The 17474-nt window shown below is 35.5% G+C and overlaps 1 protein-coding gene across 1 annotated transcript; it reads left to right on the forward strand.

Moving 5' to 3' along the window:
• Window positions 1-1238: 1238 nt before the first annotated feature.
• Window positions 1239-17018, forward strand: LOC117333649 (the record flags this gene model as incomplete). The annotated part of the gene is given in 5 exon segments (XM_033893054.1): window positions 1239-1287; window positions 8226-8300; window positions 15782-15858; window positions 16294-16552; window positions 16944-17018. Coding segments are annotated over 2 exon segments (309 nt in total), but the record flags the coding sequence as incomplete, so codon positions are not given.
• Between the last annotated feature and the right edge of the window lie 456 nt (window positions 17019-17474).

The following is a 17474-nucleotide window of genomic DNA, read 5'->3' on the forward strand; positions in this document are numbered from 1 at the left end:
GGATATCTTTTCTGCTCCATTTTGGCTTCTCCTGGTAGTAAGAGAAATTTAATTCCCCTTATCTAGAGACATACCAGGACATATTTTCTGTACTGTTTTGGCTACTCCTATTAGTAAGAAAAATCTAATTCTCCTGATCCAGAGACGATTTTCAGGATTTGGGATGTTCAGGCCATCTTTTATGTCCCGTTTTTAGTTATTCTTGGTAGTAAGAGAAATTTAATTCCCCTTATTCAGAGACAATTTTTGGGATTTTCTCATTATAAGCTTTCCCTTTTTCAGTTTAATAATCAGCCATTCCAACAAGACGGGGCAACGTCAGCTGCCCAAGCCGCCGCTTCTGAAGTCCTCTGGTAGTACTGGTGATTGGGGTAATGATTGTTATATCTAAAACATTTACTCGATGAGCCTTCCGGTGATTGAATATGTGTAAGAAGTATTTGATTTATCGTTCTCTAGGTTACTTTTATCAGCCAATAAAGAAGTGTATCATTAAGTTCATACACGAGTGTTTCCGATTTTATGGAATTGTTGGTTTATATTAAGAGTTAAGTCAAGTGAATTCTGGTATTTCAATTATTGTATTACTTATGAGAAATGATCTCACTTACCAATATAGACTAATGGACATTTGTTTTTGGGAAGTTATCAACATTTAATTATGCAGTTTTGATTTTAATAGATCCCTTAATTTTGTTTGTTTCTTTCTTTGTTTGTATTTACACCATCAGCTTCGTTCTAAATTATGTTGTTTCAGATTTGATTTTAATTTTAATGAAAATGTTATAGTATGATTAAGCACCCCTGCTCGAATAAAGTGTCTGTTAGTGGTCAATTGTATAGACTTGTACTAACATTGTATCTAGAATAACATAGGAGTTATCCCCCATCGATCAGTCTGAGATGATAATATTCTATTATGATCAAGGTTCCCATGTGTTCACAATCTTGACTTTGAGTGACCAACTCATACTTGATTAATTTTATAATCAGCAGAAAAAAACAAATTTATAGATTAGTATGAGGGTTGACTTAAATTCCACAAAGAGAGAACATCTAACCCCGTCATATGGCTGTACTGTTATTTTATAGATTAGTATGTTGGTTGAGTTAGATTCCACACAGAGAAAACATCTAACCCCGTCATATGGCTATAATTAATTTTTCATTGTTTTCATGGTACTCAAATGTGATTGGTCGAAAAATTCTTTTCAATCATATGATCACGTGATATTGTGTCATTGCATAATCCTACCCGTTCAGTCTTTGTTCAACACGCAGCGTACGGTAAGTCATGTTTATAAACATAAACACTAATCTTAAATATTTTACATTCATTCGTTTAGATTTTGTTCTACATACAGGACATACTGGACATAGAAATCTACCCTATATCAAAATGTCGTTGATTCCACTAGCAGTATGTAGTTCGTTTGTGACACAAACAGTCCATGTTATGTTAACAATGGCGGATACTTCCTTATACGACATTGTAGCTATCACATCGAAAATATATAGAGAATACATGGTCAGTGTCTTAAAATATAAGCTGTATTTTGGCGAGGGTAAAGAAAGACAAAAGTGGCGAGCCTTGGCGAGCCACTTTTGTCTTTCTGTCCCGAGCCAAAAATACAGCTTATATTTTAAGACACTGACCATGTATTCTATTTATCCTGCAACAGTCATCAAAATAATCATCAAAAATAATCATTTTTAAGTGAAACGGTGTCAAAAATGACAGAAATATGTTCGCCTTTCAAACGTAGTTTCACTTTGAAGTAGGTCAGTCGAACTGACGCGCGTGCTAGGATTCCAAAATACAGCTGTTTTCCGTCACTGCCGTATACAGCAAAAATATATACGGTGGGTGTATTCCGACAATGCGGTGGCAGTTGCAGGATAAAACTTGATATATATGTAGTATCCTTTGTGATTTCATTCTATATCTAAAAGTAGATATGTATTCGATAGAACAACTAAAGAATGATTACATTCTACAGTGAGTCCATTGTGTATTAGCCATTTTGTGGATTGTGTATTAGCCATTGTGTAGATTGTGTATCAGCCATTTTGTAGATTGCGTATTAACCATTTTGAAGTCTGTTACTAGTGTTAGGTTAAGGCAGAGTGTGGGATATCAGATACATTATACCATCAATCAGTTAGACCAGAGTGTGGTTTACTAGATAAATTCTACCATCAATCAGTTATACCAGAGTATGGGGTACTAGATAAATTCCACCATCAATCAATTATACCAGAGTGTGGGGTACTAGATAAATTATACCATCAATCAGTTATACCAGAGTGAGGGATACTAGATAAATTCTACCATCAATCAGTTATACCAGAGTATGGGGTACTAGATAAATTCCACCATCAATCAATTATACCAGAGTGTGGGGTACTAGATAAATTCTACCATCAATCAGTTATACCAGAGTGAGGTACTAGATAAATTCTACCATCAATCAGTTATACCAGAGTGTGGGGTACTAGATAAATTCTACCATCAATCAGTTATACCAGAGTGTGGGGTACTAGATAAATTCTACCATCAATCAGTTATACCAGAGTGTCGGGTACTAGATAAATTCTACCATCAATCAGTTATACCAGAATGTGGGGTACTAGATAAATTATACCATCAATCAGTTATACCGGAGTGTGGTGTACTAGATAAATTATACCATCAATCAGTTACACCAGATTGTGGAGTACTAGATAAATTCTACCATCAATCAGTTATACCAGAGTGTGGGGTACTAGATAAATTCTACCATCAATTAGTTATACCGGAGTGTGGGGTACTAAATAAATTATACCATCAATCAGTTATATCAGAGTGTGAGGTAATAGATAAATTCTACCATCAATTAGTTATACCGGAGTGTGGTGTACTAGATAAATTCTATCATCAATCAGTTATACCAGAGTGTGGAGTACTAGATAAATTCTACCATCAATCAGTTATACCAGAGTGTGGGGTACTAAATAAATTATACCATCAATCAGTTATACCAGAGTGTGGGGTACTAGATAAATTCTACCATCAATTAGTTATACCGGAGTGTGGTGTACTAGATAAATTCTATCATCAATCAGTTATATCAGAGTGTGGAGTACTAGATAAATTCTACCATCAATCAGTTATACCAGAGTGTGGGGTACTAGATAAATTCTATCATCAATCAGTTATACCAGAGTGTGGGGTACTAGATAAATTCTACCATCAATCAGTTATACCAGATTGTGAGGTACTAGATAAATTATACCATCAATCAGTTATACCAGAGTGAGGTACTAAATAAATTCTACTATAAATCAGTTACACCAGAATGTGGGGTACTAGATAAATTCTACCGTCAATCAGTTATACCAGAGTGTGGGGTACAGATAAATTCTACCATCAATCAGTTATACCAGAGTGTGGAGTACTAGATAAATTCTACCATCAATCAGTTATATCAGAGTGAGGGGTAATAGATAATTTCTACCATCAATCAGTTATACCAGAGTGTAGGGCACTAGATAAAGTATACCATCAATCAGTTATACCATAGTGTGGGGTATAAGATAAATTCTACCATCAATCAGTTATACCAGAGTGTGGGGTACAAGATAAATTCTACCATCAATTAGTTATACCAGGATGTGGGGTACTAGATAAATTATACCATCAATCAGTTATACCAGAGTGTGGTTTACTAGATAAATTATACCATCAATCAGTTATACCAGAGTGTGGGGTACTAGATGATTATACCATCAATCAGTTATACCAGAGTGTGGGGTACTAGATAAATTCTACCATCAATCAGTTATACCAGAATGTGGGGTACTAGATAAATTATACCATCAATCAGTTATACCGGAGTGTGGTGTACTAGATAAATTATACCATCAATCAGTTACACCAGATTGTGGAGTACTAGATAAATTATACCATCAATCAGTTATACCAGAGTGTGGGGTACTAGATAAATTCTACCATCAATTAGTTATACCGGAGTGTGGGGTACTAAATAAATTATACCATCAATCAGTTATATCAGAGTGTGAGGTAATAGATAAATTCTACCATCAATTAGTTATACCGGAGTGTGGTGTACTAGATAAATTCTATCATCAATCAGTTATACCAGAGTGTGGAGTACTAGATAAATTCTACCATCAATCAGTTATACCAGAGTATGGGGTACTAGGTAAATTATACCATCAATCAGTTATACCAGAGTGTGGGGTACTAGGTAAATTCTATCATCAATCAGTTATACCAGAGTGTGGAGTACTAGATAAATTCTACCATCAATCAGTTATACCAGAGTATGGGGTACTAGGTAAATTATACCATCAATCAGTTATACCAGAGTATGGGGTACTAGATAAATTATACCATCAATCAGTTATACCAGAGTGTGGGGTACTAGGTAAATTCTACCATCAATCAGTTATACCAGAGTGTGGGGTACTAAATAAATTATACCATCAATCAGTTATACCAGAGTGTGGGGTACTAGATAAATTCTACCATCAATTAGTTATACCGGAGTGTGGTGTACTAGATAAATTCTATCATCAATCAGTTATATCAGAGTGTGGAGTACTAGATAAATTCTACCATCAATCAGTTATACCAGAGTGTGGAGTACTAGATAAATTCTACCATCAATCAGTTATACCACATCGTGGGGTACTAGATAAATTCTGATAATACTCTGAAGGGCTAAAGTGTGACAATGGGTATCATATTCAACAATCATTCTTTTATAAGATAACAAACCTATTGAAAAAAGTTCAGTAATGCTATTATAAGAGCCAACAAACAAAATCATACAACAATTGGTTTAATTCATAACATCGGAAGATGGGACAATTATATGAGTACAACGTTAATCATTTGTGATACTTAGTGCATTGTATGATACGATATTTGATTTACTTTGAACATGATGAACATACGAAAAAGAAAAACAAAAAGTAAATGAATGTGCATGAATGTATACAGAGAAGAAAAGAAAAAGTTATATCAAATAATACAATTGAAATAGAATACATATATTGTACCAAACCTTCTTTAATGAAAAAACTATGGATTCTGATGTTTAAAAAAATGGCGTAATGCCAAGTGTCTGAATTACAACACCAGTACATTATGTACCTGTTAATTACACTACCAGTACATTATATACCACATTATGTACCTGTTAATTACACTACCAGTACATTATATACCTGTTAATTACACTACCAGTACATTATATACCAGTTAATTACACTACCAGTACATTATATACCAGTTATTTACACTACCAGTACATTATATACCAGTTAATTACACTACCAGTACATTATATACCAGTTAATTACACTACCAGTACATTATATACCAGTTATTTACACTACCAGTACATTATATACCAGTTATTTACACTACCAGTACGTTATAGACCAGTTAGTTACACTACCTTTACATTACATACCAGTTAATTACACTACCAGTACATTATAGACCAGTTTATTACACTACCAGTACATTATATACCAGTTAATTACACCAACTGGATAGATACACCACATGTTGTAAATAGAATATGGCACGTCAATCGTAACTATCATCCGACCCAACTACGGATATGGACACCAAGTTAATATTAGTAATCCGTGATTTTATCAGATACTTCTTCACATTTTAACTAGGGCCAATAGTTCTATAAATACATTCTTATCTAATATTAAGGACGTCATCCGAGAGGAAATTTCCAAGTGACAGAGAAAATTTCCAGTGAACAGCGAACTGCTTCGATAATGATCCGGGCTAACGAAATACAATAACCAATACGTTAGTATTAGAACAATGGTGTATTCTCTGACATGTTGACTTACAGTTGTCATAATATTTTTTTTTAACATTAAATACACTCTGATCTAGTATTTAGAATGCAAGTCGATTGGAAATTTTCAAGTGATAGAAATTCCTAATTTCTCGGTACAAAGTTCAGCAGTGAAAATAGGTTTTATTTCGGGATTGACTTCAATAACACATGTGTGTTTCGACTAGTGACCAATAAGTTGATATTAAGTTGAATATATATTTCTCTCCTACATTAATCTGTGGCGACACATAGGCTTATTTATAATGATTTCACAAAACTAAGTAACGAGGAAGTCATGCTATCCATTGTTGTGTTGATCTAGACATATCAGAATGTCTGTGTAAATGAATCAGCTGTGTGACCTTACAACACTACTAACCGACGTTATCGTATGTACGTGTACACTCCCATTTGTTCAATTATTCACGGCGCAATGTCAACCAGTGTCACAAGTTATATCAGAGTACAGATTTTAAACATTTATCAGATATGTTATGAATTATTTGCTTAGAAGATATTCGATAGATGAATATTATGATTCGTCAGTGATGGTAGGGACCAAAGATATGGCAATCCAGAAGTCAAGCCGAAGAATATCAAAACGGGTTTTAACAAATGTATCAGTGAAGGAGGGAATGTTATAATCACACTATTTCGTAAATTCTTGAACTATGTTGAATTTATAACTTCCCCCATTTTAGGTTTCCATCCACTCCTAGAGATCAACATTTTAGGCCCTTGACAACATTGACCAGTAATTAAATGTCGAGACAGCTGTTTGGTACAGTGTTATTAATTCTGGTTGTACAGTATCTAACTCCCGGTTTATATTATGACCGTTGCTGCATGTATAGGGGACATGAAGGACTGCATATAATATTTGCAGCATATAAGTGTTAATATATATGTATCTATTTCATACCAGTTTTCATTTTTGGGTCTGGCATTGATATATTAGGTTTCAACTCGAACTATTGACCAATTCTATTTTGGAAAATTATTCCATTAATTGAAATTATTTCTATTTTTGATATAACTAATACTATACTACCGTCTATTTAGTGACCAATATTGCTTTTTTAGCAATATATCATTAATTTAGTATCTAGATATGGAACATAGCATCTTTCTGCCAGGTCCAACCGGAATATCTTCAGAGGAAGACTTATACAGTATATATGCTTAGCCTGTTGTCTCATTCTTTTGACAATACTGTATTTTATATGTGTATTGTTAATAAAATATTTTGAAATTAAAATTCTAAACTAATAGTTTAAGTACCAAGGTAATATGTACTAACGTTCTGTTTCGTAAGATCTAAAAATAGATGATATGATGGCACGGATAACTGCAAAGAACTTTCTTTACTTATGAGTAATTATAAGGAAGTTTAGTTTTGACGAGAGTATATTACGATGTAGTATTAATAAAGCGCACGTTGTCCAACATGACCAGCTAAAAAGTTATAAATAATAGCTGAGTAGAACAAACCCGGGGTCCATAGTCGCTAGTATTAAACAGGATTGTTGAGGACACGTGCTATCTTTTATCTTTTTACCTATTCATATCTGTTCTTGATTGCGTAAGTTTTAAAATAGATTGATTATCCATTTTATTTTTATCAAGGTGACCAGTGCATTATGAATACTATACTTCTAAATAAGAGGGAGATACAATATCGAATGTAATGTGATTCAGAATCACATCAGACATTTTAGTTAATACTCAGCTCAGAATATAATATTAAATTAATTGATATCGATATTTTAAGATCGCGTTTTATCTTCCTAGTTTTTAACCTTATGATATTCATTTTATCACGTTATATTTAAATATAGACTGACTATTTGTTGGGTTATCCAATTTATTTTTTATAAATGTTTTCGGCTTAGCGTTTTTGGAGGGATTAGGTGACTACACAGGCAGTCAATGTTGTCATAACGACTGATATTAAATTTAAATGACTAATGCTATTTCAAGCACTGACTGTTGACATTGTATATACTTATTGGTAACGGACTCTTATGATTTATCTATACCTACTTCTATAGATATACTTCTAGGAAGCTCAATTTGGTATTACAGATATATAGGTGGTGGGATCATATCATATTTATGAAATTAACTGCCACTTGGCAAAGAATATCCATATTTGGCCATCAATCAATTACTTTCGGAAACATAATCGTTATCTATCCATTCAAAACAAAACAACATATCTACCCGTGCTCTGAAATGAACTCGTCTGTAATCAATATGACACCTGTAGGACATGCGTGATTGTGTAGTCTGAACCGCGTAAACATTAGCTTATGTCATAACGGAATTCCGTCTCACTCTGTTATATAGGAGAGGTGTTCCAAACACATCACCATACAGATCACCAGGCTTCAACGCTTGATCCTAACATATACACTAGACTAGGTAAGTACTATTCTCTTTCTTTCTTCCTTAGAGAATATTTTATTAATCGAATGACGTAGTTACAATAATAAACAGGACACTTGATATAATTACAGTACATTTGCAGCATACAATATGACTATTAATAGTTCAATCGTCAGGCAGATGCAAGTAGAAAGTTTCTTGTACAAACTTTCTGCTTCCCACTAATGTTGTAAATGAATTAAAACTAGAAAGACCATCAGGTTTGGGTGATAGCTAAGGTTTATTACTGTATTGTCATTGTTACGTAATATTGCGTAAATTATCTGTCATTACATAATCTGACTAAGATTACATAATATTGCATAAAGGAATACGTAACATATTCATAATTAATACAGATACATTTAGAGGAAAAACATGTAATAAACCATGTAGTTAATTGTCCTGGACAAAGGAACCCTAGCTTGACTCTCTAAACTACTGATACAATCACAAAGTCTACTTCTACATAACACACATTAACCTACTCTACAGATACAAATAATTGACATTTTCTAACATAAGAGAATTATAATAAAGGGTGGGTGGGAGAGGTAGAGTTTTGAAGCTGCCGACTTTCAAAGCAGCAACCTACGTGGTCTTTACAGTAACGCAGAATTTTTGAAAGTGAACGTTTATCCGAGATTTCAATATACATACTAGAATTTTGGTTTGATTCAAAATGATTGGATGTTCCTTACCCTATCGAAAATTTGTTGTGTCCCAGGGGAAAACACAACTGGGCCACCATTTGTTTACATCGCTACGCAGTATGAAAAAGTCCGAGAGGATCGAAAGGATCGTAAATCGCGGGACTACGAGACATAGAAAATGTTACTTATGTTCTAATAAAAACGATGTAAAAGGCTTACAAAATCACGAATATAGTAAATTTTAGTTCTGACAGATTAACAAACCAGAGGATAAGATTTTCTTGCGTGTAAAATTATAAAGATTTCCGATGCGCAATACCGGAAGTAAAACTTTGTATACACACAACCGGAGAAGAAACACGTGTGTAGCAGACCACGTAAGAGTGCTTCCTCTCACAATTAATAACATATTATCACAATAATACATACATTAATAGTTCAATCGTCAGGCAGATGCAAGTAGAAAGTTTCTTGTACAAACTTTCTGCTTCCCACTAATGTTGTAAATGAATTAAAACTAGAAAGACCATCAGGTTTGGGTGATAGCTAAGGTTTATTACTGTATTGTCATTGTTACGTAATATTGCGTAAATTATCTGTCATTACATAATCTGACTAAGATTACATAATATTGCATAAAGGAATACGTAACATATTCATAATTAATACAGATACATTTAGAGGAAAAACATGTAATAAACCATGTAGTTAATTGTCCAAACACCCAAACCTGTGTAGTGTAGTTATAATTATGTAGTGACTAGATAAAAAGTGTCATAAATACAGATGAAAATAAAATATTGAGAAATATGTTCGGTGAAAAGTGCTGGGATCTCGTTCCATGATCAAATGCAGGCCCATTGTCTATATAATGACACACTGCACAGGAGTACGAGATTATTCCTGATAAAGTCCACTGCATATATCCAACATATAAGGGTTCAATGTTCCTTTGAGGCAACCCTAAGTTGGGTCCTCAGCACGTATGGTTATAATCCACAGGTATCAGATACATGTACTTTCACATAATGTCCATAGAATATACACACAAGTAACACCACATGTCACCGTCCAATATGAAAAGTATATAGTCACTGTCCAATATACATTTTACAGTTCACTGTTCATATATAGCACATGCATATGTATATATCAAGTGTAGGTATTCATGGCAAGATTCAGGACATAGATACTTGATTTTCCTTAAAATTTTCTTTTAATAGCCTCCCCAAGGGAATTACTGAGACGCTGACGATGTGCCAAGGAAGGATCTATGTAGTTTTTATATGCATCACTTCTCCAATCACCTTGCGCCTGAATAAGTTCTGAGGGTAGTCCACATTCAAGCGCAAAGGATGCACCCCCGCGTCTAAAGCTATGGCCTGAATACTTAGTATGGTCTATTCCTATGTTCCTAAGGCATTGATGTAGGCGGGAGAGAAATGTGTTGTAATTTAGCAGCCTAGGACCCCCTGGGGTTGAAAACATAAAAACAGGTATCATCTTATCCTGGGTGGGACAAAGCCTGAATAAAAGCAGGATAGCTTGTGTTGGGCAAAGGGGGGAAGACATGATTAATGGTAGTGGGACAGAGAGTGTTCTTTCTCGAAACTGTATAGTTTTTGACCAATTGACATGAAGGACTACCCCCTTTGAGCTGAATAGTACATTATGACGACTCAAGTGTTTCTCGGGACTAAATTCCTTTAAAGAAGGAGCGAGTAAGTTAGACTTCCTAAAGAAGGAGAAAAAGGCTACCAAACAAGCCGCCCAGAAACATATATCACGTGGTGCATGAAGGTCCAGTTGTGATAAAATTTGTAATAGTATGTTTGGTGTTATAGGAAGTTTTGGACAAGTAGAGTCACCCAGGACTCTACGAGCTCCTCTTAAGAGACTGTTGGTGAAATAATTGTCAATAGGGTTGTTTAAGCCAACTTCCAGATGTAGAAGTCTTACAGCTGACAGGTAATTCCTTATTGAGGAGAATTGTAGGCGGAATGATAGGAAGGCAATGTACCGTCCTAAATCCGCAGTAGAAATAGGCACTGGTTTTATAGCATGGTCCCCACAGAACTTGAGATATGTATCTAGATAGGTACAGTATGTGCGTCTTGTAGAAGAAGCCAAGGCGTTAGCCCTTAAGAGGGATACTTGCTCATCCAGCCTCTTGGTATTTAAAGTCGTGCCTAGATAAAAGAAGGGAAAGAGACTTGATAGACATATGGTATAACCAAGAGAAAATAGGGACTGGAGGTTGGAGTAATGATAAAAATGTGTGAAACGCTTTCTGTTCATGTAATCGTGACACACAATCTGCTAAACAATTATGTTTCCCCTTTATATGTCTGGATGACAAATGGAAATTATGTGTGGCCGATAGCCAGAAAAGATATCTGAGAAACCGCATAACAATAGGATTTCGAGACGTGCATTTATTTATGCTTGATACAGTGACCATATTGTCCGAATAGACAATAATCCGCTTATTAGCCCAGGCCGGAGCCCAGTAATGTGCTGCAAGGCATACAGCTAAAACTTCCTTCTCATTTATGTGCATTTGTTTAGCACCAGGGATGTCAGATGACCAGTTGGAATAAAACCAGTCATTGCCCCAATGTCCACCTGCCCCTTCATTACAAGCATCTGTGTATATATTCGTAACAGGGACTTTGTTTAATAGGAGGGATTTACCGTTAAAGGTTTGAAGGAAGGTATGCCACCAAGCTAAGTCCCGGAGGACGTCTGCATTAAACCGGAGTTTATGAGAATCTTTTTTGAGGGTGCAGATAGCATTTATCAGCCTGCGAAGGAAAACTCTCCCGCCATACACTACTGATGATGCCCAGTTTAATTTGCCTACTAAAGATTGCAGTTGCTTTTTGGTTGCACGACGACGAGAACTGAAAATGTCCAGATCTGACTTAAGTGCTTGAAGCTTCTCATTAGGAAGCCTTAGATGCATTTCATGGGAATCTATCTCAATACCCAGAAAAGTTAAAGTGCGGGATGGATCGACAACTTTGTTCCAGCTAATCATGAATCCCAACCTTCGTAAGAGGTATAATAAGGTATTCAAGGTATACATGCATTGTTCCTTAGATAATTCACAGATAAAGAAGTCGTCCAAGTATGCTACTATGTTACGAAAACCCTTACGGTTCATGATACGAATCACAGCCTGGGAAAGTCTATGAAAGATACTAGGTGCTAAACGAGAGCCAAATGGTAATTTTGTATCTATAAAGTAACGAGTACTATCTTTAAATTCCCAATGAATGCCAGTTACCATCTGACTTTTTTGACTAATTGGGACTACCCGGTAAGCACTTTTAAGGTCTACTTTTGCCATATAACAGTCTGGTGAGACCAGTCTTGCAGCAGAATCAACAGTACTAAACTTGTGCTTGGGAATGTCAGTAACATAATCATTTACTGCTGATCCTTCAGGTCTACTACAGTCATGTATCAACCTGACGCCCCCATCAGGTTTTGGTATGACCCCCAAAGGGCTTATGACCTTTGGTGGGTTAGGGACTTCAACATAGTTCCCATTTTCAATCTCTGTCAAAATTTGGTCTGTTGCTTTCTGATATAGTGGACCTGAAATTCTTGCAGAGGGGTGGTTTCTTAAAAGTACAGGGGTAGGGTTTGATGAAGGATCAATTATGTCAAAACCATTTTTAATTCCATTTAGGATATAATTCTTGTCTACATCATTTTTTAATTCATTTTCCCAGGCTGCGAAGTTCAAACTTGGTGAGGGCTTAACTTTAACTAGTTTTTTGAAGCATGGCTACCCCTTTCATGCGCAGCAAAGCAGCCTGGCATAGAACAAACATGTTCATATTTGCATGATTGGCTCAGACAACCCCCTTTTGAATTAAATTTTTTGCAGATCTCCTTTCCCTGGGGAGTAAAATTAGCAAATTTTGCTGAGCTTGAATTAGAAGAAAATTTTTTCTTCTGTGTTGCTGACTGAGAAGGCTGAGAATGTCTGAGTCGTAAAAACTCATCTGATAGGTGGGACACAGCAGTGCCCCAACGGAATTTGTGTGCATGTTGAAGGCGCCTATACTCCCTATCGTACAGAAAGACAGACACCATCTCATGCGATGATATCAAACGATAGATTCTGGATGTGTGTGACAGATAGTCAAATACATTATCTTTGGGTAAAATACTATCCTGGACTAATTTATACAAAATTGCCAAATTTGCATTGGACCACTGAGTCAGAGATATATTTTCAAGTTTGGGTTTAAGTGGTCCAGTTTTATATACAAATTGAAAATCATCATTTTCAGACACAACCTTCTCAGTCTGCAACCCCCCATTTACAAAATCAGTGATGTCCAAACACCCACCATCACGAGTCTGATTGAGAGATTTTAGGTGGACCTGGGGATCTTGCCATGAGTACCCACCTTGCAATATCTGTGCTGGTGTCTCTTGTCTTAGTGGTCCACCTCCCTGCTGTCCTTGTGCTCTTTGGAGGTTTGACAGGACTTCCCTCACGAGAATGTCCTGATCCTGGGAAAGGTCCTCATGACCACTGTTATGATCTTGGTCGTTGTCCTCTTCCTGGTTTGTCGTTTGTTTTTCGGGTTGCCGGGCTTGTTCCGAGATGAAGGTCTGCTTCACCGCCTTAATTATGAGCTTTGCCTGTCCTACAGGTATTTTAACTTTGGACAAGTCTTCTGGACTTAGGCAGGAAAGCGCTTCCATAGATTGGAAGCCAAGGCCAAATAATATTTTTAGAGACTCCATGGTGATCTTTTTGTGAATAGCCCATGTCTCTACCTTTTTCATATCTGTGTCCATTGACTCCATTTTGATAAATTATAAAAATGTTGATTGTTTTAGCTGAAGTCCAAAATGATGATGAATCCAAAGATATCTTGTTTTGTATTAAAGTCCAAAATGCCGAAATTCTTGTTTTAGCGAGAGTAATAAGGTGATGTCCAAAATTTACGCTGTGTTTTTTGAGTTGTCACAGAAATAACACCCATCACAAAATGCGGCACAGTCCAGGCGAATACAGAACAATGCATGGCCTAAAGATGTAGAACTTTTAACAATGTCCCGAAGTCTTGAAAGTGTTTCCTCGCTGAGAACAACATCGTTTGGTATATTTAGAAAATTCCTGATATTAATAATTTCTGCCATGATGATGTTACAAATGATTTTCCGGGTCTAAAACATATCGTTACTGTAACCTTTTAAAAATAGTTTTGAAGCTGCCGACTTTCAAAGCAGCAACCTACGTGGTCTTTACAGTAACGCAGAATTTTTGAAAGTGAACGTTTATCCGAGATTTCAATATACATACTAGAATTTTGGTTTGATTCAAAATGATTGGATGTTCCTTACCCTATCGAAAATTTGTTGTGTCCCAGGGGAAAACACAACTGGGCCACCATTTGTTTACATCGCTACGCAGTATGAAAAAGTCCGAGAGGATCGAAAGGATCGTAAATCGCGGGACTACGAGACATAGAAAATGTTACTTATGTTCTAATAAAAACGATGTAAAAGGCTTACAAAATCACGAATATAGTAAATTTTAGTTCTGACAGATTAACAAACCAGAGGATAAGATTTTCTTGCGTGTAAAATTATAAAGATTTCCGATGCGCAATACCGGAAGTAAAACTTTGTATACACACAACCGGAGAAGAAACACGTGTGTAGCAGACCACGTAAGAGTGCTTCCTCTCACAATTAATAACATATTATCACAATAATACATACAAATTTTATAAGGATTGTATTTAAAAAAAAGTATATTAAGGTGAGTATTCGTAATATTTGTTCAGAATTTTTGAAATGTACTTTACCGATACCAGTCGGCAGTCCGCATTCTCTCACGTATTCAGTTCATATATAATTTTGCTACCAATTAGTACATTATTGTATGCGAAATTCTTCACACCATAACTGATACCTTACTTATTCTTTGAAGGCGCATTGTAAAACGATATAAATATATACATAATTATACATTTTACCACACTTGTGACATAAATTCTTCTTTGGTTGTCTTAAACTTATATATAATTACTGCCATCATAAATGGTCCCATCCTCGTAAGACTGTTCAGTGATGGTAGAGACATCATAAGTTGTTTCGTCTTCGTAAGACTCGTCAGTGATGGTAGAGACATCATAAGTTGTTTCGTCCTTGTAAGACTCGTCAGTGATGATAGGGACCAAAGTTATGGCAATCCAGAAATCAAGCCGAAGAATATCAAATTGGGTCTTAACAAATGTATAAGTAAAGGAGGGAATGTTAAAAAAACTATTTCATAAATTATTGAATTATGTTGTATTTGTACTTCCCCCATTTAGACGTTTTTTTTAGGTTTCCGTCCACTCATAGACGTCAACATGTTAGGCCCTTAAATATATTTAAACGGCTAATGCTATTTTAATTAAGCACTGACTGTTGATATTGTATATCCTTATAGGTAACGGACAATATTCTTCCTGGTAGCACAATTTGGTAATATAGATTTATACCTACATGTAGTGGATTGTATTTATAAGTGGCGGGGGAATATTCTATTTATAAAATTACCTGCTACTTGACAAGGAATATCAATATTTGGCCAGCAATTATTTACTGTCGGGAAACCCAGAAGAGAACCGTTATCTATCAATTAAAAAAAAGAGATCTACCTATGCTCTATAATGAATTCGTTTCTAATCAATATGACACCTGTAGGACACACGCGATACCTTAAGGGCACACTTGATTGATTGTGTGGTATGAACTGTGCAAACATGATTTCTCGTAATAACGTAATATTTCCATTTTATATAGATAAAGTTTTCCAAGCACAACGCCTTACAGAATACCATATCACAAAGGTTTATCGTTACATACATACACTAAACTAGGTAAGTATCACAACAAAAAGTTTATTTGACAGTGAATTATTTCCCGAATTTCCGTTTATCCTCAACTTAATTTGGTTTCACTCTTATGTCTCCTGTTAGCAGTGGTAGCGTTCCTTATCGAAATAATTAGGAACAAAGCCTTCCTGTATACTAATTATCACATATTTCATTAGGAACAAATCTTTTCTGTATGCTAATGATCACACATTTAATTAGGAAAAAATCTTCATCATACTTATAATCACAGATTTTATTGGGGATAAAGCCTTACTGTATACTAATTATTTCATATTCTATTAGCACATTTTGTTTTGACTGAAATATAATTTGAGTAAATTCTAGATCATATGTTACGTTAAGCAAATAAGTATTCATTGTTTTCGTTACAGAAAAATTCAAACAACTCACTTAAAGTGTCACATCTTCTTACTTCAGACTAAAATGGCTTTCTCTACGGATAATGGCTAGGCCCAGACGGAAAGCCAGTAACAGCAAGCCTGAGCAGGATAACACCAAATATGGCGCCACAGGGACGCCTTCAGATGTACCCACTCGTAAAGACATTCAGCCAGAGGAAGATGGAACCACCCTAACGCAGCCTCACTCCGAACACGATTTCCACCTGTCCGGATCTGTATCATTTACCTTACCACAACAATCTGACATAGCAACAGGCGGCGACGTAGATAGGACCGTATGTAGACTGACACATTAGTCTATCAACAACATTGTGTATCTCATAACTAATGATTATGATTTGTTCCAGATGGTATTAATGTATTTGGTTTAAAGATTTATAAACAAGATAATTTTTGATATTATTCTACCTGTTAAACACTATCTGGATGATGCTCACTTCCTCATATTGACATAACATATACATGAAATCATCTAGTGTTTATATTTTTTAATTGATAATTAATTTGTTGTCAAACAGCTGTATGTGGTTTTCTTATTTACAGCCGAGTTAATTAATGATTTAACACGTTGACTGGTGTCTTCTCTAGTTAATGACTATAAAGTCTTTGGCTGGGGTACTAAATGTCATTTTCGTATTTAACAGTTGATCAATGTGAATATTTCAGGCAAAAGCCTTCAGCTCTGAGACCAATGGGGACGATATCGCCACTGATACTACTGACCATGTACACACAGAGAAAGTAAGAACATTTATTACAAGATCACGTTTAGCCGAATTGATATGACATTTATTTTGTTTGTGACTGGTGTAGAACCATTCTAGTACTTACTTGTCCTTCACGTCTTTCGTATGACTTCATTTTATGGAAAAGAATCTACCATACAAGTTACCTCGTGGTAAAATGTCTTAATTTCATAGTTGTACCTTTCGTTTGTCCCTTCGATTCCACCTATATGTATTCCCCATCGTGGTGGTCATATGGTCGAGGTATGGTAAGACAGTATATTCCTCTATATAGAGACAGTGACATCGTCATATGGTCGAGGTATTGGTAAAACAGTACATTCCTCTATATAGAGACAGTGACATCGTCATATGGTCGAGGTACTGGTAAAACAGTACATTCCTATATATAGAGATAGTGACGCTTCGGAAGGTCATTAGTAAACAGCTACATTCAAGTCCTACAGAATTG

The sequence above is a fragment of the Pecten maximus genome, chromosome 8 (assembly GCF_902652985.1).
Source record: "Pecten maximus chromosome 8, xPecMax1.1, whole genome shotgun sequence".
NCBI lineage: Eukaryota > Metazoa > Mollusca > Bivalvia > Pectinida > Pectinidae > Pecten > Pecten maximus.